The sequence below is a fragment of the Camelina sativa genome, chromosome 16 (genome assembly GCF_030686135.1).
Source record: "Camelina sativa cultivar CO46 ecotype springtype chromosome 16, ASM3068613v1".
NCBI classification, from domain to species: Eukaryota; Viridiplantae; Streptophyta; class Magnoliopsida; order Brassicales; family Brassicaceae; genus Camelina; species Camelina sativa.
Genome location: NC_141895.1, coordinates 20,083,681 through 20,104,370, shown reverse-complemented (window position 1 = coordinate 20,104,370; position 20,690 = coordinate 20,083,681). Strand labels below are relative to the sequence as shown.

At 40.6% G+C, this 20,690-nt stretch overlaps 3 protein-coding genes across 4 annotated transcripts; 2 read left to right on the top strand and 1 right to left on the bottom strand.

The window, feature by feature from the left end:
* The first annotated feature begins 5,812 nt into the window (after nt 1-5,812).
* LOC104753742 (dolabella-3,7-dien-18-ol synthase TPS06-like) lies at nt 5,813-8,450 on the top strand. The gene is made up of 7 exons (XM_087492765.1): nt 5,813-6,054; nt 6,135-6,414; nt 6,571-6,927; nt 6,986-7,221; nt 7,393-7,531; nt 7,810-8,058; nt 8,154-8,450. Exons 3-7 carry the CDS (start codon nt 6,598-6,600, stop codon nt 8,448-8,450), a joined length of 1,251 nt encoding a protein of 416 aa, XP_087348891.1. The 5' UTR covers nt 5,813-6,054; nt 6,135-6,414; nt 6,571-6,597.
* A 619-nt stretch (nt 8,451-9,069) lies between these two features.
* On the top strand, nt 9,070-13,636 carry LOC104750855 (DExH-box ATP-dependent RNA helicase DExH15 chloroplastic). The gene is made up of 7 exons (XM_087490335.1): nt 9,070-9,709; nt 9,799-10,088; nt 10,169-10,277; nt 10,374-10,460; nt 10,713-10,831; nt 10,925-11,108; nt 11,224-13,636. The coding sequence occupies exons 1-7, from the start codon at nt 9,212-9,214 to the stop codon at nt 13,474-13,476; spliced, it is 3,540 nt and encodes a 1,179-aa protein (XP_087346461.1). The 5' UTR covers nt 9,070-9,211; the 3' UTR covers nt 13,477-13,636.
* Nucleotides 13,547-20,477, bottom strand: LOC104750856 (paired amphipathic helix protein Sin3-like 4). 2 transcript variants are annotated; one of them, XM_087490333.1, is made up of 22 exons: nt 20,234-20,477; nt 19,592-19,751; nt 19,328-19,514; nt 19,159-19,257; nt 18,916-19,077; nt 18,539-18,821; nt 18,286-18,416; nt 18,105-18,180; nt 17,988-18,017; nt 17,676-17,896; nt 17,427-17,581; nt 17,195-17,322; nt 16,832-17,086; nt 16,117-16,749; nt 15,934-16,025; nt 15,259-15,834; nt 15,071-15,171; nt 14,856-14,994; nt 14,615-14,767; nt 14,352-14,518; nt 14,167-14,266; nt 13,547-14,082 (listed from the first exon to the last, which is right to left on the bottom strand). In XM_087490333.1, the coding sequence occupies exons 2-22, from the start codon at nt 19,729-19,731 to the stop codon at nt 13,924-13,926; spliced, it is 3,987 nt and encodes a 1,328-aa protein (XP_087346459.1). In that variant the 5' UTR covers nt 19,732-19,751; nt 20,234-20,477; the 3' UTR covers nt 13,547-13,923. The 2 variants fall into 2 exon arrangements, with proteins under 2 accessions (XP_087346459.1, XP_087346460.1); XM_087490334.1 differs by having other exon boundaries at nt 20,112-20,358.
* Nucleotides 20,478-20,690: the final 213 nt, after the last annotated feature.

The following is a 20,690-nucleotide window of genomic DNA, read 5'->3' as shown; positions in this document are numbered from 1 at the left end:
CCACCTCCATTTCGGGACCAAAAATCCCTCGTCGATCATAGTTTCAAGATATCCGATAACTCCGTCAACACGATGAAACCAGAAATGACGCTCGAACTTTCGACGCGTAGCAAGAATGTAAGCTCTCAACCTCTGGATCCGAGCACGATAAAACTCCATCTCGGAACGAATTACGTCGTCGGACCTCACGGAGAGCCGCTCTCGCGCCCTCCTCAGCCACGCCGATCTCGTTGTCACAGGCATATTACCGATCTCAACTACCCTTCAAAAGGAGAGATTTATCTTTAAAACAAGAAAGGAGGATGATGAGAAATGAGCAACTTGAAGGCCAATTTATAGAACAAATAGTGCAATTTTCGAGGCAAAGCAATCAATACCGCAATTCTCGAAGAACACATCCATAGAACGATGGACACATATCATAAAATCAGCAGACAACACATAAAACAAGTCCAATCATAATGCAAAGGTTCAAAAGGAAAAATACATCGCCTAAACGGCCCAACATCCGTTACCAAACGGAATAGGTCCTAATAGAACAAGATAAAAGCAAGTCACTGCTCAGCAGCAACCTGAGCGTCCGATCCCGCAGGTGCCCCTGCCATGACGACCTCCTCTCCTACAATCACGGGAACCTCCGCCGCCTGAAGGTTCGTAGGAACGATCGCAGTCTCTGGAAGAGCCTCGAGGTCGCTGTCCAGAACGTCGGCGATATCGAAACCAAGAACCTTGTCCTCCCACATCTTCGCATCAGCCTCCAAGCCGAGCAAAGTCTTCGACGGAACGATCGTACCACTCTTCGCCAACTCTTGAAGACAATCATAGGTGCCGCTCACCTGGCTCAAGGTCAGAAGAGACTCCTGCGCCGCTCTGTTATCAAGAATATGCTTCCTCATCCTCTCGATACGAGACCTGTAGCCAGCAACCTCGACGTCGATGCCATGCCGCTCCGCTTGCAGCTGCTGCAACTGCGCCTTCTGAAACGCGTGATCAACCTCGAACTGCTCGAGACGAGAGCGAGAAGCGTCAAGAGAAGCCTTGAGATCGGCTACTTGCTTCCTGAAACCGGCATTTTGCTTCGTGAGAACAGCAGAAACCCCTCGCTCTTTATCGAGATCCTGACGAAGTTCCTCAGCCGATCTCCTTAATGGTTCAGAAGTACGAGAATCAGCAAGTTGCTTCTCCAGCTCGGCAATGCGACGCTCGTACGAGACGACCATGCGGTTCATGCCACCACCATCCTGAAATGCGAGGAATAAAGAATTAAGATAATAATTGAGAAAATTCAATCAAAAAATAAAGACAAATGCCAACCTGGAAGTGTTTCCGAGCCCACGATCTATACAGCTCGGGATCGTAGAGAGAACCCACAGAGGGGAGCGGGTCAAACGACCCGTGAACCTTGCTAGCGAGCTCACCACAAGCAGCAGCGTTGTTGATGAACAACTCATCCTTCGTCTTGTAAGAAAAGGAGAATGAATCATCAATCTCAGTGGTGTCGCGCGGAATACCATCCCTCCTAGATCTCTTGGACGATTCGGGCTCGGGAACAACCACCTCACCATGAGAAGCCCTCTTCCTCGATGGAGTAGGACGCCCAGAATCAGCGACAACGATCGCTAGAGCATCAGAAGCCTCGCCACGTGACTTCTGCCCACGCGGAACGACAACAAGAACCTTGGCAGCCCTTTTGTCAGCACGGGTGGCGCCAACCTCCGCCGACCTCAGATCCCCTGCAACTCGCGGATCGGCACCTCCACCCGGCGACGGGTCGGCAACTTCAGTGTCTGCAGCACGCAAAGAAGACCCAGCTTCAACGGCCTTCTTGAACTGATCGGCGTATCGAGGAAGACGAGTGTTAACTTTTCCCATCCCCAAGCGCGATAGACCTAAAAAGGAAAACAAAAGTATAACAAACCAATAACCATTAAGGAAAGCAACAATCGATACAACAAAATGAGGAAGAAACTCACGAGATCTCTGAGTAATCGAAGGCCAATGAAGCGCCCCTAGTGTTCGGATCTGTCTAAGATTATCGAAAAAACCTGGAGGATGAGCGCGCAAACGGACGACAGGCTCTGCAAACACCAACAAAAACAAGGAAAGGGTCAGAAACCAGTCGGATGACAGTCAAACAAGTACGAGTAAGAAACTATGAAGCTACCGGGAAACATATTCCACTCAGTAGCACAAAACACATCAAGATCGTCAAACGAAATCTCGTCCCGCTTGACAAAGAAAAAACAACGTTGCCAACGACGAATCTTTTTCTCAGCCCCGACGATTATCTGGTGACCCGATCTGGCACTGGTGTAGAAGTATCCCGGACTACCTCTAACTTTCGTGAACTTGGTGGCTTCCTCCAGAAAATGCACGTCAACCTCTATACCACAGTTGGTACCAAGTATCGCCAAACCGACCGCGTTACGAATACCTCCCACAGAAAGCTGAGATATGGCAATCCTACGCCTCGCACAATAACGTATCAAAAATTCCGGCAAAGAGAACCAAATACCGCATTCAGTGAAGTAATGCTCAAAAAGCGCGATGAAACCTGTCGGGGGCGTCCAAGGACGTTCGTGAGACTCAGGAACCCGGAAAACCAATCCCTCGGGCATCTTACACCACCGCGCCATCTCGGCAATACTATCCGATGTGCACAACGAGAGACCGTGATCGGCCGGACCGGCTGAAAGATTAGCACCAATCGACGCAGCACTAAGACCCAAAACGGCTGAACGAGGACCAGTATCCTCGGCCGAGACAACGTCCATAGGACTCCCACCAAAACCACTGTCGCTATCTTCGCTGAACTCGAGAATGTCAGCAAAGTTGAAGTCGTTGGCCAAACTATCAAAATCTCCACATTCTGCTCCAATGCCGACACTAACATCATCAAAAACGTCTTTATGAGCCGCAAATTCTTCGGAAAAAGCACGCCGAATTCCCGTAAGAGTTTTACCACGCGTATACGTTAGAACTCGGGAGCTCGTCGAAGGACGATCTTCCTTCCTGCTCGAAATACCGACCTCGTCCGTACCCCCTCGCCGATCTCTCTCGCTTGGGGCCTTATCGCCTGACGACCGAAAACCGAGACCTCCACACATAAGATCAGCGTCGCCTTCATCAAAATCAGAATCAGCCGCGGTTCGGAGATCAACCATGCCAAGCTCGTCGCCGCCAAGCATGGATGTGCCGAGCACACTATGGTGCCGATCTCCCGTCTCCCTCTCATCGTTTGGCCGAACTCGACGAGTGTTGCGAATAATGTCGCGAGTGGCGCCAACCTCATCGATCCCGACCGGGTCACAAGCGACCCCGCATCGCCGATCTCCCACGTCGCCGATCTCGCACAAGTGCCGATCTCCCACGTCGTCGATCTCACACAAGTGCCGATCTCCCACGTCGTCGATCTCACACAAGTGCCGATCTCCCACGTCGCCGATCTCGCACAAGTGCCGATCTCCCACGTCGTCGATCTCACACAAGTGCCGATCTCCCACGTCGCCGATCTCGCACAGTTGCCGACCTCGCCGACCTCGCCGATCTCCAACGTCGCCGATCTCGCACAAGTGCCGATCTCCCACGTCATCGATCTCACACAAGTGCCGATCTCCCACGTTGCCGATCTCGCACAGTTGCCGACCTCGCCGACCTCGCCGATCTCCCACATCAATCCCGACCGGGTCAAAAGTGACCTCACATCGCCGATCTCCCACGTCGCCGATCTCGCACAAATGACGACCTTTCCGACCTCGCCGATCTTTCACATTGCCGACCTCTCGATCGACGAAACCAAGGAGCGGCGCCGAACTCTGTTCGGCGAGATCAACCCCATTACGCGCACATGTTCCCAACAAAGAACCACCGATCTCACAAAGCCGAGCTTGACATTCCGGATCTGCAGCGGCGGACCCTCGCCGATCCGGGTGAACCGGCGATAACGAATCGACCATCGGCGATCCCGGTCGTGGCCGCACTAAGCTGATCTCTTGCTCGGCGGCGGAAGCTAGGGTTTTTTGGGAGCAACTCAACTAAAAAGAGAGAAATAGAGAGAGAAAGAAGTAAAAGCATAAAAATAAAAGAAAGAGAGAGAAAGTTACCTTCTTATGGTAGTGGAGGAAGTGAAGAAAAAGGAGAAGAGAGTGATACATAAATAAGTAAATAAAACGGAAATTTTACTGCCAATCCGTCACCTCGATCTGCGATATTCCCCGTTTCCGGAAACTCATCGAATACCGCGCTCAAAGTAAGGACCATTGGATATTCACGGTATCTCTCGAAAGACGAGCCTGGCATTTACAAAAAGAGCTACTACAGCAATTTCTTCCCCAAAGGCAAACTGAGACAATCTGTGCCGAGCAGGCATATTACGAACGATTTAAGTATGCCCGCCGATCGCAGAAAGACTGCCACTCTCCGGACTAAGGGGGGGGGACTATTGTTGGATATGGGCTACGCCCAATATGCCACTCGGCCCAACGACACTCATTAGTTGCATTCTCGGCCCAGCGAGATTGGAAGCAAGTCATTAATTCCCGCAGAAGGGCAATCTCGGGAATTCGTGGAGGAAACCCTAAACTCTCCTAGGTCAACAATCTCCTATAAAAGGAGAGGGCATTTATTGGGATCATCATCCTGACCCGCGGACAATACCCCCAGAGCAATACTTTGCATCGAAAACTGCTATTATCTTTCGTATAATTCGTCTGGTTTTCAGTTCGTCATTTTAAGCTTACTAGTTCGTCTGTGGACTAACAAGCTCTAATACGATTTGTTTAAGTGACGATCTCACACCTTCCCCGATTAATAAAGAACTTAGCTCACTCTTTCCCACTAAATCTTATTTGTTTAAACTGCGTAATCCCTGGTACAAACAGTAGTAACAAAGAACGAACGAATAGTAACAGAGTAATCGAATCAAGTAACAGAGAAACACAAGATCGGAATTGATCCGTCGAGGATGATCACTCGGAGTCCGATCTCGGCGTGTAACAGACCTTGGAATCAACAACATCGCCGTATTGAGAGAAGGCTGTCTCAAGAGCTCTGTCATCGGTGGCCCAGCTAGACCTCCAACGAAGCACCGGAACTCAACATCTGCGGACGCCATTGAAAGATTCTGAGAAAGAAGAAGAAGATCTAGGGTTTAACAGTGATGGACGAAAGAGATTTGTGAAGAATGAAGAAGACGATTACGGCTGTTTATAATGGGTGTGAGGGAGGCTGAGATGATGACTAACTCAAGGTTAAGATATTTTCTAGGGTTTTTTAGTGAAAGATTGGTTTAATCATGGTTAGATGTGGTTTACTCACAAAAAAAACAATTGTCGATTCTGATAAAAACTTTTTAGCGACGTGAAAAATTGAAAATAATGTGTATTTTAATTTGCTGATGTGTATTTTTTTTTATTTTTTTACTCACAATCGAAAAACTAAATCCAATGGGTAAATTGTAATTACACCCAAAACACTAAACATTTGAGTAATTTTCAGGGTTTAATAACATATGAGTAATAAACCAACTTTTGGATAACATTTAAATAATTAATTCTTTAATGTATGGTTTATTATAAAATTTTAATTTTAAAAAGACCTTTTTATATATGACCCCAAAAAAAAAAAGACCACTAAATAGATATGTAGATCCATACATATTGGCACGTAAGAACCACAAACATATGGTTTTAGTCACACTCACAGAGTCGTAGCAATTAATTAAACAGAACAAATTGTTAATACTACTAAAAAAATACTAATGTAATGCCTATAACTTTGTCTGGCTCCCCAAATCCAAAAGTCCAAAAGCAAAATGGAGGCCATAACAAAATATGGATCTCATTCTCAAGCTCTTGTCCTTAGTCGTTCATGTTGGCGGCTAAACTTGGACTCTCCCTACCCCTACCCTCTTCTAGGAATCAATCTCCAAAAAAGTTGTGCTTAGTTGGAGTAACGACTAATCCTACAGATGATAACTCGACGGCTCGTCCGTTTACTCCGTATCCACCAAGTCTATGGGGTCATCACTTCCTCTCTGCTTCCGTGGATCACACGGTACTTTCATAAGCCCTCTTAATTATAAACATATAGTACTAATGATCATGTACTTACCAGATAATGTCAACTCTTTACAGGAAATGGATGATCTTTCGAGAGAGATAGAGACACTTAAACCTATAGTGAATGCCATGCTGCTCCCTTGTAACGGTGCTGATGCAAAGCAGATAACTTGTTTGATTCATACGCTTGTTAGTCTTGGAGTCTCTTACAATTTTGAGGCTAAGATTGTTGAATTCCTAAATGATGCTTTCGAGAATATCGACGACATGATCATCGACTGCAAGGAAGATGATCTGTACACAGTTTCTGTTATATTTAGGGTTTTCAGGTTATACGGTCACAACATAACTCCGGGTGAGGATCTTTATCCTTGAACTAATAAACTAAGTTGGTTGGTTCAAGCTAAGCTGTGTTTTAGTTGATCTGATGTGACCATTTTGAACATGTTTTTAGTAAATGTTAATATATATATATATATATATATATATATATATGCAAATATGTGTGTAGATATATTCAACAGGTTCAAAGGAGACGATGGAAATTTTAAGCTTCTACGAAGCGTCGCACTTTAGGACAACGACAGAAGATATACTTGAAGAAGCAATGAGTTTCACACAAAAACACTTGGAGTTATTTGTGGTAGGCGGCGACAAAGCCACAGATCATCCACACATCACTAAGCTCATAGAAGCTGCTCTTTATATACCTCAGAATTTCAATTTGGAAGTCTTGGTGGCAAGGGAATATATTGGATTCTACGAACTAGAAACTGATCATAATGAAATGTTACTAAAGTTGGCCAAGCTCAACTTTAGGTTCATGCAGCTTCATTACATTCAAGATCTGAAAACTATAACGACGTATGTATAATGCTATTCATACGCAGTATATTATTGATGATAGTTTTACACGACTAAATTAGATGTATGTATGCAAATGGTGGAGGGATTTAGATTTAGTATCTAAGATACCAAATTACTTCAGAGAGAGATTGGCGGAGCCTTATTTCTGGGCAACTGGGATATATTACGAGCCACAGTATTCAGCTGCGCGGATCATGCTGGCCAAAGCCCTCATTGTATTTGACATCGTGGACACCACATTTGATGTATATGGTACTCTTGACGAAGTTAAGAGCCGCGTTCAATCCGTTGACAGGTACGTAACAAATTGTATACACGATATTAATAATTGAATAAATAAATATAAGATAGTTTTGTTAAATATAGACTGAAAATTTGTGCAAATTATTAGATTCTAACACACCCTAAAATTTATCCCTAAAATAAATACTAATAAATTGTATTGATATACTACTAATAAATAAAGGTGGGATTATGACGGCCTAGATGTACTACCGGACTATCTCAAAATTGTCTTCAAAACAATGTTTAACATGTTTAAAGAACTCAAAGAACATGTGAGTTCAGAAAGAAGATGTTTTACTATGCAATATGCAAATGAGCAGGTACGTACTGTTTTATCTCTCTTTCAAATCTTATTTCTCAAACTACTGTCACTAGCTAAGTAGCTATAAAAGTATCCAAACTACACCAGTCTCTTATATGAGTCACAAATTAATAAGGACATTTGAATGTTTGAAATGCTCATCTTCTATATGCTTTTCATGTGGGTTTTATCCTAAATTATTAAGCTCTAAAAGTTTACCCAAAAAACCTGATTTTCTACATGTAACCAAAAAAATTTGAAGGTTACATATAGTTTGTATTTATGTAACGTTTGCAGCTCAAGATAGTCATGAAAGCGTACCTGAAAGAAGCCGAATGGTCAAATACAGGGCATGTACCAAGCTATGAAGAGTATATAGAGGTTGAGATGTCTTCGACCGCAGGTGAAGTGCTGCTAGCAATCACCTTCATTGCTATGGGTGATATTGCAGGAGACGAAATTTATGAATGGCTGAGGTCAAGACCAAAACTCACCCACGCTCTTCTTGCTAAATCTCGTCTCAGAGATGATATTTCTACCTTTAAGGTACCTTAAGTCTTATTAAAATGAAAATTATACGAGAAAATGTTATTACCAATTATAAACATCATCGAACTATATGTGTGTCATGTGTGTATCAGGAGGAGATGGAAAGAGGAGATATTGCGAATGGCACCAACTGTTATACGAAGCAATATAGAGTAACTGAGGAAGAAGCGTGTCTTGAGTTTGAGAAAAGGACTAACCACATGTCTAAGGTCATGAACGAAGAGTTCCTGAAGGCAGCCAGTTTTGTACCGCTTCATATCCTAAGGCCTGTTTTGAATTATGGACGCTTAGGAGATGTGATCTACAAGTACGGAGATGGGTACACCTTTGCTGGAGGGAAGATCAAAGACTATATCACCTCTTTGTATGTCGATCTCATTACTCCTTAACAAAACTGGACAAAAACATAATTGATCTGTTTACAGACCAATCATCACAATTCACAAATTCACAATCCGAGCAAACATTTTCTTATCTAATCTGTTTTACAATAATAATAAAATAAGTAAAAATCATATTTCTAAACAAAAATTGGTAGTAGTTTTTTTTTTTGTGAACAAAAAATTGTTAGTAATTTTTATGAATTATTCTTTGACGTGTTTGACCAAATTATCAAAGAGTTTTTATTCTGTCGCTTAACTTGTATTACAATAATAATAAAATAAGTAAAAATCATATACTCCATATATAAGATCTTTTATATTTTTTGTTTGTTTGTTCCATTTTATTAGATTTTATTATGCAGAATTTCTATTAATTTAATAATTTTTGACTATTTGAATTCTGCAGTATTTTTTATTTTTGTGCTTTTAGCCAAAAATTCTTATATAATGGGACAGAGCTAGGGAGTATACAAATAAATGGGTTTTCTAAACCAAAATTGTTAGTAATTTTTATTTTTGAAACAAAAAATTGTTAGTAATAATTTTTAAGAATTATTCTTTTGACGTGTTTGACCAAAAAATCAAAGAGTTTTTATTTTGTAGTTAAACAAACTTTTGAAAAGCCACGACAAAAAAAAAAAAAAAAAAAAGCAATTGTAATATTATTATGTAACCGGGGAAAAAAATAAAAATAATTAATTAATTTGGGTGTAATATCCAAAAGCCGAAAAAAAAAATCAAATCTTGAAATGCCCTGAGAAGTGAACATGAACACTCTTCCCGTCGTCTCCCTCATCACACCTTCTTCTTCTTCATTCAAATTCTTCCAGTTTCCTTCTCTCCATCGTTCTGTCTCTCATTCCCCAAACTTCTGCTTCACCAAATCCCTAATCTTTAATCCAAAAAAACTCTCTTTCGAATCCTCCTTGAATTCTCTCTCACCGTCGCAGTCTCAGCTCTCCGAAGAGTACGAGGAAGAAGAAGAGGAGGATGAAGAAGAAGACGAAGACGAAGAAGACGATGATGACGACGACGAGGCAGCGGATGAATACGAAAATATCTCCGATGAATTTCGGAACATCGACGACGACGACGAAACCGAGTTCACGGTTGATTTGCCGACGGATGAATCGGCTCGGGAACGAGTTGAGCTTAGGTGGCAAAGAGTTGAGAAGCTTCGTAGTCTCGTTCGTGATTTTGGAGTTGAGATGATTGATATCAATGAACTCATCTCAATCTACGATTTTCGAATCGACAAGTTTCAGGTTTATTAATAAAGTTTCAATCTTTTGTAAATTTTATGTTTTTGTGAAAAAACAAAAAAAATCTGAACTTTCTTATTTTTGGGTGACAGAGGTTGGCTATCGAAGCTTTTCTTAGAGGTTCGTCTGTTGTGGTTTCTGCTCCAACGAGTAGTGGGAAGACTTTGATTGCTGAAGCAGCAGCTGTTGCTACGGTGGCTCGAGGTCGACGTTTGTTCTACACTACACCACTTAAAGCACTCTCTAATCAGAAGTTTCGTGAGTTTAGGGAGACGTTTGGGGACGATAACGTTGGTCTACTCACAGGTGACTCTGCTATTAACAAAGATGCTCAGATTGTGATCATGACTACAGAGATTCTCAGGAATATGTTGTATCAAAGGTATTTTAAACTGTTGTAGCTCTCTTTGTGTGTATCTATCTGGCCTGTTGGGAAGCTCCTTTTAATCCTGGTATCTTTAGTGTTGGAATGGCTTCTTCAGGAACTGGACTTTTTCATGTTGATGCAATTGTTTTGGATGAGGTTCATTATTTAAGTGACATATCTAGGGGAACTGTGTGGGAAGAGATTGTGAGTTTCTTCTTCCACTGTTTCTCTTCGTTCCTCCAAAAAAGGCTTTATCAGTTGAGTGTCTGACTCAGTTGCTTTTATTTATTACGAGCTCAGGTTATTTATTGCCCAAAGGAGGTTCAACTTATATGCCTATCAGCTACAGTTGCAAACCCTGATGAATTAGCTGGTTGGATTGGCGAGGTGAGTTTGTACACATTTTCCTTACGGGAATGCATTTCGTTATCATGTTCCTATCGTAAGCAGTTTTAACAATGTACCTAATGTCATGTTCACTGTCACATATCGTCTATTGTTAAGCAGAATAAATATTGTTTTGCTGATGAAGTATCTCAATTTCTCGTAAACTACTACTATTACAATGGTAGCAATCCTTAGATTCTTTAGCCACTGGTTATCTAAGATGTGCTAGCCGTTTCTGTGTTTTGGTCTCAGATACATGGTAAAACCGAGTTGGTAACATCAACAAGACGCCCAGTTCCATTAACTTGGTACTTCTCAACAAAACGTTCTTTATTACCTCTGCTTGATGAGAGAGGGACAAACGTGAATAGGTAACTTGTTCAACTCTGTACTTTATCATCAACATGTGTTGTTGAATATTTTACTTTGATAATAATTGGAGGAGGCTTTATTAATTGGATCAGGAAGCTGTCTCTCAATTATTTGCAACTGTCTGCCTCAGAAGCTAGATTTCGTGATGATGATGATGACGCGTATAGGAAAAGGAGGTCAAAAAAACGAGGAGGTGATATCAGCTACAACAACCTTGTGAACGTTACTGATTATCCTCTTTCAAAGAATGAGATAAACAAGATTCGTCGATCACAGGTATTACATTATGCGTTTTAACAACCCTTGCAAACTAGGCATTTGTGGTTTCTAATGTATTCGAATATGATTTTCACATGATAATTTAATGACTGTGCCATGTCTTGACTTCTAGGTACCTCAAATTAGCGACACATTATGGCATCTCCAGGGAAAAAATATGTTACCAGCGATATGGTTCATATTTAACCGTAGAGGATGTGATGCAGCTGTACAGTATGTTGAAAATTTTCAGCTTTTAGATGATTGCGAGAAGAGCGAGGTTGAGTTGGCCTTGAAGAAGTTTCGCGTTCTTTATCCAGATGCAGTGAGAGAGAGTGCAGAGAAAGGACTGCTTAGGGGAATCGCTGCGCATCATGCAGGTTGTCTACCTCTTTGGAAATCTTTCATTGAGGAACTGTTTCAGCGAGGACTTGTTAAGGTAGTCTTTGCTACTGAGACACTTGCTGCTGGAATAAACATGCCCGCTAGAACGGCTGTTATTTCGTGTCTAACCAAAAAGGCTGGTAGTGAACGAATACAGTTGGGTCCTAACGAATTGTTCCAGATGGCTGGGCGTGCTGGACGTAGAGGCATTGATGAGAAGGGTTATACTGTGCTGGTTCAGACTGCTTTTGAAGGCGCTGAAGAGTGCTGCAAACTTGTTTTTGCTGGAGTTAAACCTCTCGTGTCACAGTTTACTGCTTCATATGGCATGGTGCTGAATCTGGTAGCTGGTTCAAAAGTTACTCGTAAATCAAGTGGAAATGAGGACGGGAAAGTCTTACAAGCAGGGAGAAGTCTGGAAGAAGCCAAGAAATTAGTTGAAAAGAGTTTTGGAAACTATGTGAGCAGCAATGTGATGGTTGCCGCAAAGGAGGAACTTGCTGAAATTGACAAGAAGATCGAGATTCTGTCATCCGAAATAAGCGATGAAGCAATAGATAAGAAGAGTAAGAAACTTCTTTCAGCGAGGGACTACAATGAGATCACTGTACTGAAGCAAGAGCTGCGGGAGGAGAAACGCAAGCGTGCTGAACTACGAAGAAGGATGGAGCTCGAAAGGTTCTCCGCGCTAAAACCTCTATTAAAAGGGATGGAAGAGGGTAACTTACCATTTATTTGTTTGGAGTTCAAGGATTCTGAAGGGAAGCAGCAGTCAGTCCCTGCTGTTTACTTAGGACATATTGATTCATTTCAAGGTTCCAAACTTCAGAAGATGATATCTTTGGATGAGTCGTTTGCGTTGAGCATAATTGAGGATGAGCTGGCGGCAAATGAACCTGGAAAGCCTATTGTTAAACCATCTTACTATGTGGCCCTTGGCTCTGATAACTCGTGGTATCTCTTTACTGAGAAGTGGATAAGGACTGTCTACAGAACTGGTTTCCCTAACATTGCTTTAGCGCTTGGAGATGCTTTGCCTCGAGAAATCATGAAGACTCTCCTGGATAAAGCAGATATGCAGTGGGATAAACTAGCTGAATCCGAACTTGGAAGTTTGTGGAGATTGGAAGGATCTCTAGAGACATGGTCCTGGAGTTTAAACGTACCTGTCCTTAGCAGCCTTTCCAATGAAGAAGAGGTCTTACATATATCCCAAGAGTATGATAATGCTGCGGAACAGTACAGGGAACAAAGGAGCAAAGTGTCTCGTTTGAAGAAGAAGATGTCTCGGTCATCAGGGTTCAGAGAGTACAGGAAAATTCTAGAGAACGCTAATCTGACGGTTGAGAAGATGAAACGGCTCAAGGCGAGATCCAGACGCCTCATAAACCGTTTAGAGCAGATTGAACCGTCTGGTTGGAAAGATTTCATGCGCATAAGCAATGTGATTCACGAAAGCAGAGCATTGGACATTAACACACACCTGATATTTCCTCTGGGAGAAACAGCTGCTGCAATCCGAGGAGAAAACGAGCTCTGGCTTGCAATGGTCCTCCGGAACAAAGCCCTGGTGGATCTCAAGCCTCCTCAATTAGCTGGTGTATGTGCAAGTTTAGTTTCAGAGGGCATAAAAGTTCGACCTTGGAGAGACAACAACTATATTTACGAGCCATCTGATACAGTAGTAGACATGGTTAATTTCTTACAAGAACAGAGAAACTCTCTTATAAAGCTTCAAGAGAAGCACGAGGTCATGATTCCATGTTGTTTGGATGTTCAGTTCTCCGGTATGGTTGAAGCTTGGGCTTCTGGATTAAGTTGGAAAGAAATGATGATGGAATGTGCAATGGACGAAGGTGATCTTGCTCGTCTGTTACGACGCACCATTGATCTCTTGGCTCAGATTCCTAAGTTGCCTGATATTGACCCGGTCCTGCAACGCAGCGCAGCAGCTGCAGCAGACATCATGGACCGTCCACCAATCAGTGAGCTTGCCGGTTAAAAGAAGCTCCACATTAGCTCGGTCTTTAGTGACCCATTGGCAAGATATAATTAGATGTAAACAATGGAGATACAGGAACAAATTTTTCATTCAGATTAATGTTGGAAAGAATAGGAGTAAAGAAAGAAGAAATTTTGAGTTAATGTTACAACATACAAAATGCTTATATACACAATTAGGGAAACAAGACTTTGAAGGCTTGGGCAGTTAAATCCTTTTAGTATTCCTTCGATTTTTCCCCTCCCTCCCTTTTTCTTTTCTGTGAGAATACAACAGGGACCAGAGATAGCAACAGAAGTGAGAGCCATCTCATCATGTTCCTTCTCTTCTGACAAAGCTCAATGCTGAGTATAACAAGCAAAGAATGGGCAACCTTTTATCTCTCAAAAAGTGCGAAGTTACTCTATTCACGAGCGTTTTCTGGTGGTAACTGGTAAGTGAAAGATGTCATTGGCTGGGGAGAAGATTTTGGTATCTTTGTTTTCTCCTTTGCTTAATCAAATCACTGCAAACAGAGTCCTCTCCAAGTGGTAAACCGCTTTGGTTCAAAATTTTCCTCCTCTTAGCACGATGCAACACATCCTCGGTATCTAGTACATAGGATACCTGAAGAGAATACCCGACAATTCTTCTTAAAAAGACAAGCTTAAAGTGGAAACTCACAGTGGTAATCAGGAAAAGAGACTGTACCTTTGAAGAACTACAGGTTATCTTACATTCCAAACCGTTGATAATTTTAACTTCATCCGTGGTGCATAGTTCACTGTTACCACCATTTTTACGCTTATTCCTGGGAGGAAAAAAAAGAGTTCATCTGATTTGTGTCCCCTTTAGTTTTAAGATGAGATAGTACTTAGTTAATTTTCTTGACTTACCGTTTTAAATAGATTCGAGGACTCTCTTTCGCATTAGGTTGATCGGAAAGGAACACATTGTGGAGGTAAGTTGCAAAAGTCGGGTCCATGGATATGGATGTCACATCGAGCTTATCATGTCCGTAGTCCAGAAGCTGAATAGAGAGTTTGGTTGGTGTTGATAGGTCCTGCAGAAATAAAAATGCAAGAAGATACATAACTTATGAAGTTCCTCGGTCATAAGCTTGCTTTGTCCAAACTGTGCAAGGGTAAAAAATACTTACACATTCAATGCGGTAAATATCCTCATCTGGAAGAAGAACACGAGTATTTTCATAATAAACAGCATCAAGAAACTTTTCAGGCTTTCTGGATTTTTCATAAGCATATAACTGTTGTAATCTGTTGTCCATCTCATCAGCGGCTACTACCTGGAGCTGGAGGATCCACAATGGTCAGTTAAAACCACAAGTGAAGAATAATAAATAAAGAGATCAAGACTGTCCATCCAAAAGGAAAACTTACATGCTTGATGAGCTTATAGATCAGTTTGTCCAATGTGAAAAGAATATATGACTGAGTCCCAATTATTGCTCGGCAATCATCTTCAAACTTGGAATTATCAGATGTACCATCGAGTAAATTGTAGAGAGCATTCATGAATCTGTTCCAACTAGATGTGTAAGCAGCAACACATATTACTGTAGCAGTTGCATGAAATAATTGCAAGGGTTAGTCACCTGGCGTACGAATCAGCAGGGTTTGTTGAATTTGATGTCTTCCACTTTTTTTCTGGAGATGATGAGTTGATCTTTGCTGATAACACTCTGTCATACAAAATCTGTATAGAGAGAGTAACCGCAAAAGTCAGCCTCACGAAAGATTCTAGCCTCATTGATATGCAGATTGAAAAAATGATATGTTTTACCTGATGAAGCCTGAAAAGAACATAGAAAGAATCATTCCCATAAAAGACTTTGGAGTTCTTTCGAGAATCATCTTTGTCCTTATCGCGCAAAGCTGGAGGGACATACTTTGCAAGAGGTTTCACATGCAGCATGTTTCTTATTGACATGGACAGCACAGGCTTATCTCCTTCAGCACCATCATGGGCATCAGACATACCTTCTTCAGCTTCTCCTTCACTTTCTGCTTTATTATTATGGTCCATATCATCTTCACGATAACAATCTTCACCATCACCTGAGTCAGTTCCAGAAACATCACCGTTCTCAGATGTGTTTCCACTGCCATCTGATGATCTTGGGGCACTTGCATCACCTTCATCATCTGCATTAGCATCATCATTCTCCTTAATTTTGCTGAGAGTCTCCAACTCATTCTCTGCATGAACTGCAAAGTTATCTTCCTCAAACTCTCCAGTTGGGGAAAGTTCACCCTCCTCTCTTTCGACTTTGGTTTGTCCAGCGAACCCTTCGTTAGATCTTTGATTATTTGATATTTCTGCCAATGTCCCATTTAGAATTACTCCGTTTTCACCAATCTGTGGAATGAGTAAGTAGAATATCATATATTTCAGATCAACATTTCATATATTTGCAAGATACAAGAATTACACAAGTTCTCCATTGCGCAACAATACCTCTAACCGTGGGCCATTCACATGATTCGGCTTCAACTCCATCTCCATTCCACTGGTTAAAGCACTAGGCTTTGGATTACTACCGCTAAGCCCTGGTCATGTAAAAGAGGAAATGATACTATTCATCTTACAACGTGAAAAATTCCAAGAGTACTCTTATCAAGCAAAATTAAAAGTGTTTACCTGTAATGGATACAATGCTGGTTTTTCCATTCCTTTGAGGTAGCAACCCATCCACAGGCGGTGCATTTGAGTTATGCGCACGTTCAATAGAAACAGCTTGTTTGGTTTCGGGTCTTTCGTCAGGTTTAGTTAGATTCTTCGGCATTTTATCATTTTGAGTATTGTCACATGCATCTGAGGTCTTAGAAGAAGTAACATCTTTATCCAAATCACTAGCTTGCCGCACTTGATTAGTATCATTGACTTTTTGAGGGCCATTTAACCGCATAGAGTTGGCAACACTAGTTCCATTTTGAGGACTGCCCTCGCTTGCACTACCACTTTTTAAATTCTGGTTCGTAGACTTGACAGCATCTTGTCGGTCTTCAGCACCTTGAGGGCGAGAAGGAACACCAAATAATGGTTCCAAAAACTCTGTCCATACCTTCATTACTTTATCTAACTGTTCTGTTGAACACATTTCTCCACATGAGTACTTGATCAGCTGATACAGATCTTCGTGAAGATCAGGATCTTGATAATCAAAACTCATATTGGAAGAGATTGTTCGTCTATTTCCAGCCGCAAGAGCAAGAAGTGCATCATCTTCAGTTCGATTCTTTACAGAGATCTCTTTTATCTCTGCCAGCAACGCTGCAGTGAACAATACTATTGTAAGTAGATTTCACTTAGAGCATTTTCTCTTATAATATAAATGAGTAACGAGAAAAAAAACCTTTTGTGCTCAGATTCTTTGAATCCTGCTGTTTGAAATAAAAACTGCGATGATCAAGTGATCTGTGGTAGTTCTTTGTATATATGTCAGCCCAGACTTTGTTAAACTCAGTACGACACCTTGACCATTCTTCTTGCTTCTGTTTCAGACGTGTCAGTATTACGGGTAAAGCAAGATATGCATTCTTCCTTAACAAATCCAACACATCAAGGCCGTGGTCACCGTATAACCGTTCTATGCATCTTAGGTTTAGAGCTACAATACGATTAACAAAACAAGATGCATCAATTCAGATCAGTTCTGCTATAAGAGATGAGCTCAATATTTATGATGTTGTTGTTCATGCCAGCTTTATATGTATACCTGTGAGGTGATCCTCGATACAGATGGGAGTGTCGGTTTTCAATTCATTACTATTCATCTTTGCTAATAACTCTTCCACTCGATTCGTAGCCGACACCACAGACTCTAATAACATGTCAAGCTCAAACCTAAAGAACAGCAACATACAAATATTTACTCAACAAATAACAGAAGACAGTCAGATTTTGAGATTACCAACATAACATGACATTAGTATACATTAATCACTAACCTGTCATCTTCACATTTAAATAGGCTCTCTTCGTATTGGTTCTTGCGCATGTGTTTAAATGAATAGTCTTCACTTCCTGAAGTGACAGAGACCCAATGATCATTAAGCACTTGGCTACCAATCTCCATTTTTTGGCTTGCTATAGGAATTGGGTACTGCAGGAAAACAATATATGCACATGTAACTAATGAAGCAACAAAAAATTAACCAAGTGGAGTAGATTTGGCATGATGAACTGTAGCACCATACATTCTTTGGAAGTAAACGATAACTAGGTGTGCATTGTTCACAGTTTGAGAGATCTAGTTCACTGATAGGTTTAGCCCATTTTTGACTCGCTGCTGCCTTTTCAAGCCTCTCCTTTTCGCGGTCTCTTTCTCTATACCTTTGAATCTTCTCACGTTCTCGGTCTGTTTCTATGTCCTGTGACTTGGTAGGTTGAGGACATTTGCCTTCACTCCACAACGATTCTGTAGTTGTAGAAATTTAATGGTTAGAGTCAATTCAATACGTCTGGAGAGAAAACATCAGACCTATGTTATAAAAAATTGCTAGACTTACTCTTAGACACAATACCAGAAAGTAATCCATCTGCAGAAAAGAATACAAAAAGGGTCAAAATTTTAACCATTAACCGGCGAATGTAAGAAGAGAAAGAGCACAAGTTTAGCAAATTACCATTCTTGTCACACTGTGCCAAAAAGACTCTGAAGGCATCCATAAGGTCTGGATATACTCCAATTAAATTTCTCACCTAATAACCAAGAATATTTGTGAATGAGTCAATGATAGGCAAATTGACTAATCTTCCCCAATTTAACAATGCAGTGAGAAAATATAAGTCAGCAAAAAAACATACCAAAGACTGCAGTTCTGGTTGGCTGATGATCTCCTTTGAATAGAGATTAAGACATCGCAAGAACTCCTGGTTGTCAGCGGTATCAAGCTTTGCCTTCACTCTATCAACAAAAGCAAGTTCTTGGCTATGACCTGTCATCACATCAGTCAAATTTAAGAACACAAGACTCGCAGATCGATGTAGCACGAACTCACTCCTAACTAACTCAGACGTATAAAATAAAGGAAAACGAGAGATCTGCTATTCGTAGCACCTTTTTCATCATAAGTAGATGAACTGGGAATGGCATGATTGGACACTTCAGCAGAATCATCATCCCTAAGTGTCAGCTTCTTTTTGTTTAGGAAATGATCTTTCTGGCTATCGTGTTCAATACCTCTGAAATCTTTCCTGTCTCTGTCATCCATGTAATCATTCTTTTTGTCAATGCGTCTCACTTCTTCTTTACTTTCTTTCAACAAAGGCCTTTCATGGTCTACGTCCATATGTTCGGTTTTCAGGGCACGGTCAGGATGCGAAGTAACGATCCGGTCCTTCTGTAACAAGTGATACGTCTAAGAATTGAAATTTTCGATTGCACAGTAAGCCTAGTGAAAAAAACTATTTAAAGAAAACAATAGTGAAATTAACCTTATCAAGATCTATTTGACGCATGGTGGGAAAAGACTTAATGCCTCTATCACGTAATGGGATTTTTAAAGAATCATTAGTAGAGGCAGTTGCTGAAGTATCAGGGAGAAAGTGAGTGAACTCCCCAAGCAAATCGTGATGGTCCCGGAAAAGGATAGCCACCTACAAGATAAACAATATCAAACTAAGACAAGAAGGGAAACCAAAACACTATACCACAAATGGCTACACACAAACACACACCTCATGGTAGACCTCAGTAATGGACTTGTTTTCCTTTCTATACATGTTCAAAATGTCTAAAAATGATTTGTATACACGATCATCGCCTTGAAACCTTGTCTGCAGATATAACAATAGTTAAGAAGCAAGTAGCAAAGATAAATGCACCACAATCAAAAAATTAAACTACCTTAATCTTGTTGACAAAACTAATAGCTTCCTCAAACTCAACAGGCTTCTTAGGCGTAGGTTGGTCATCCTCAGGTAAGAGAGTTATCTCGAAACCTTTTGGCAAGAAAGTATTAAACCCCAAAATCAATTCCCTGTTCCCTTTGAAAAGTTCTTTCACCCTTACAATAACACCAGTAGTATCAACCCTAACAATGACAAAAATAACATTACATTTCCAAAATTGAACTTATACCTCAACAGTGAGCAAAAAAAAAAAAAATACCTCTGAGCTTTAAAATCTTTCATAACCTCAAGAAACTCATCGTACTTCTCACGTTTATCTTGAAACTTATCCTTGACAGCTTTGAGATATGCAAGTGCATCATTCGTAGTTAGCTTCTGTGCACTACTTCCTCCAACCATGGTTTATAATTTTGCCAGAGCTTCATCAAACCCAACACCAAAAAAAACTTAGTAGCTAAATAGATCACCACACTGTGCATCTCGAAAGCAAACGCAATTTCACCAAAACTAAAAGGGTTTGAGAATTTGGGTAAAACAAACAAGTCCACGAATTTGAGGATTCATGTTAAAATTTAGCTACAGGGCAGAAATAAAAATAAATCCTTTTTTGATCTTTTTTAAAAATCAAGAAAACCACATCTTATCATTTCAAGAACACTTCAATCAAAGCAAACAAAAAGACAATCTCAAGTAAAAGAAGTAGATCTAAGCAAGTAGAGGAACAATCAAAGCAAAAAAAAATCGAGAAAAAAAAAAGAAACAATGAAGTCGATCTTAACTTAATCCTCAGATTAAATTCACATTACGGCGCTCCGAGATAAGAATTTTACAGAAGGAAAAAAAAAAAAAAAACGCTTCGAGAAAAATGAAAGAGAAAGAAGAAAGATGATCGTAGAGTTACCGAATTGCGCAGAGAGACACAAGTCTACAAGCACAAGCCTTTCCTTCTCCTCCTTACCGCACACGGTAACACCACACCACAAAGACAAGACTTTAAACCAGACACAAAACTAAAAAGAAAGAAAAAACTTAATTATATGGCTACAAAATTTTTAGTTAAAAATAAAATTTTTAGGATTGGTGAAGATGAGAGACGCCTCAAGGTTTTTTATTTCTTTATTTATTTTTACGTGATGATGTAATGTAATTTTTTTTTTATTGTTTTAGGTTATATTATAATATATTATAAGATATGGGTGTAATAATTATTTTTATTAAGTAATTAAGATCTGTTTTTTATTTATTAATCCTCTTATTGTTTGTTTTTCCTTCATATATTATCAATAACATAATACAAATCTTTAACAAAAAAACATAATTAAAAAAAGGAACATATCTATATATATAGTAAAAATGGT

What these genes read in the sequence shown, in the direction of transcription:
- LOC104753742 (XM_087492765.1), top strand. Translation starts at nt 6,598, where the DNA reads ATGGAAATTTTAAGCTTCTACGAAGCGTCGCACTTTAGGACAACGACA. An exon ending in CGCGTTCAATCCGTTGACAG is followed by an intron (nt 7,222 to 7,392) that starts GTACGTAACAAA and finishes TAATAAATAAAG; the next exon opens with GTGGGATTATGACGGCCTAG. An exon ending in ATGATATTTCTACCTTTAAG is followed by an intron (nt 8,059 to 8,153) that starts GTACCTTAAGTC and finishes TGTGTGTATCAG; the next exon opens with GAGGAGATGGAAAGAGGAGA.
- LOC104750855 (XM_087490335.1), top strand. Translation starts at nt 9,212, where the DNA reads ATGAACACTCTTCCCGTCGTCTCCCTCATCACACCTTCTTCTTCTTCA. An exon ending in TAGCTGGTTGGATTGGCGAG is followed by an intron (nt 10,461 to 10,712) that starts GTGAGTTTGTAC and finishes TTTTGGTCTCAG; the next exon opens with ATACATGGTAAAACCGAGTT. An exon ending in AGAGGGACAAACGTGAATAG is followed by an intron (nt 10,832 to 10,924) that starts GTAACTTGTTCA and finishes TAATTGGATCAG; the next exon opens with GAAGCTGTCTCTCAATTATT.
- LOC104750856 (XM_087490333.1), bottom strand. Translation starts at nt 19,731, where the DNA reads ATGGTTGGAGGAAGTAGTGCACAGAAGCTAACTACGAATGATGCACTT. An exon ending in TTTAAATGTGAAGATGACAG is followed by an intron (nt 17,323 to 17,426) that starts GTTAGTGATTAA and finishes GCTGTTCTTTAG; the next exon opens with GTTTGAGCTTGACATGTTAT. An exon ending in TTCTTTTCAGGCTTCATCAG is followed by an intron (nt 15,172 to 15,258) that starts GTAAAACATATC and finishes CTCTCTATACAG; the next exon opens with ATTTTGTATGACAGAGTGTT.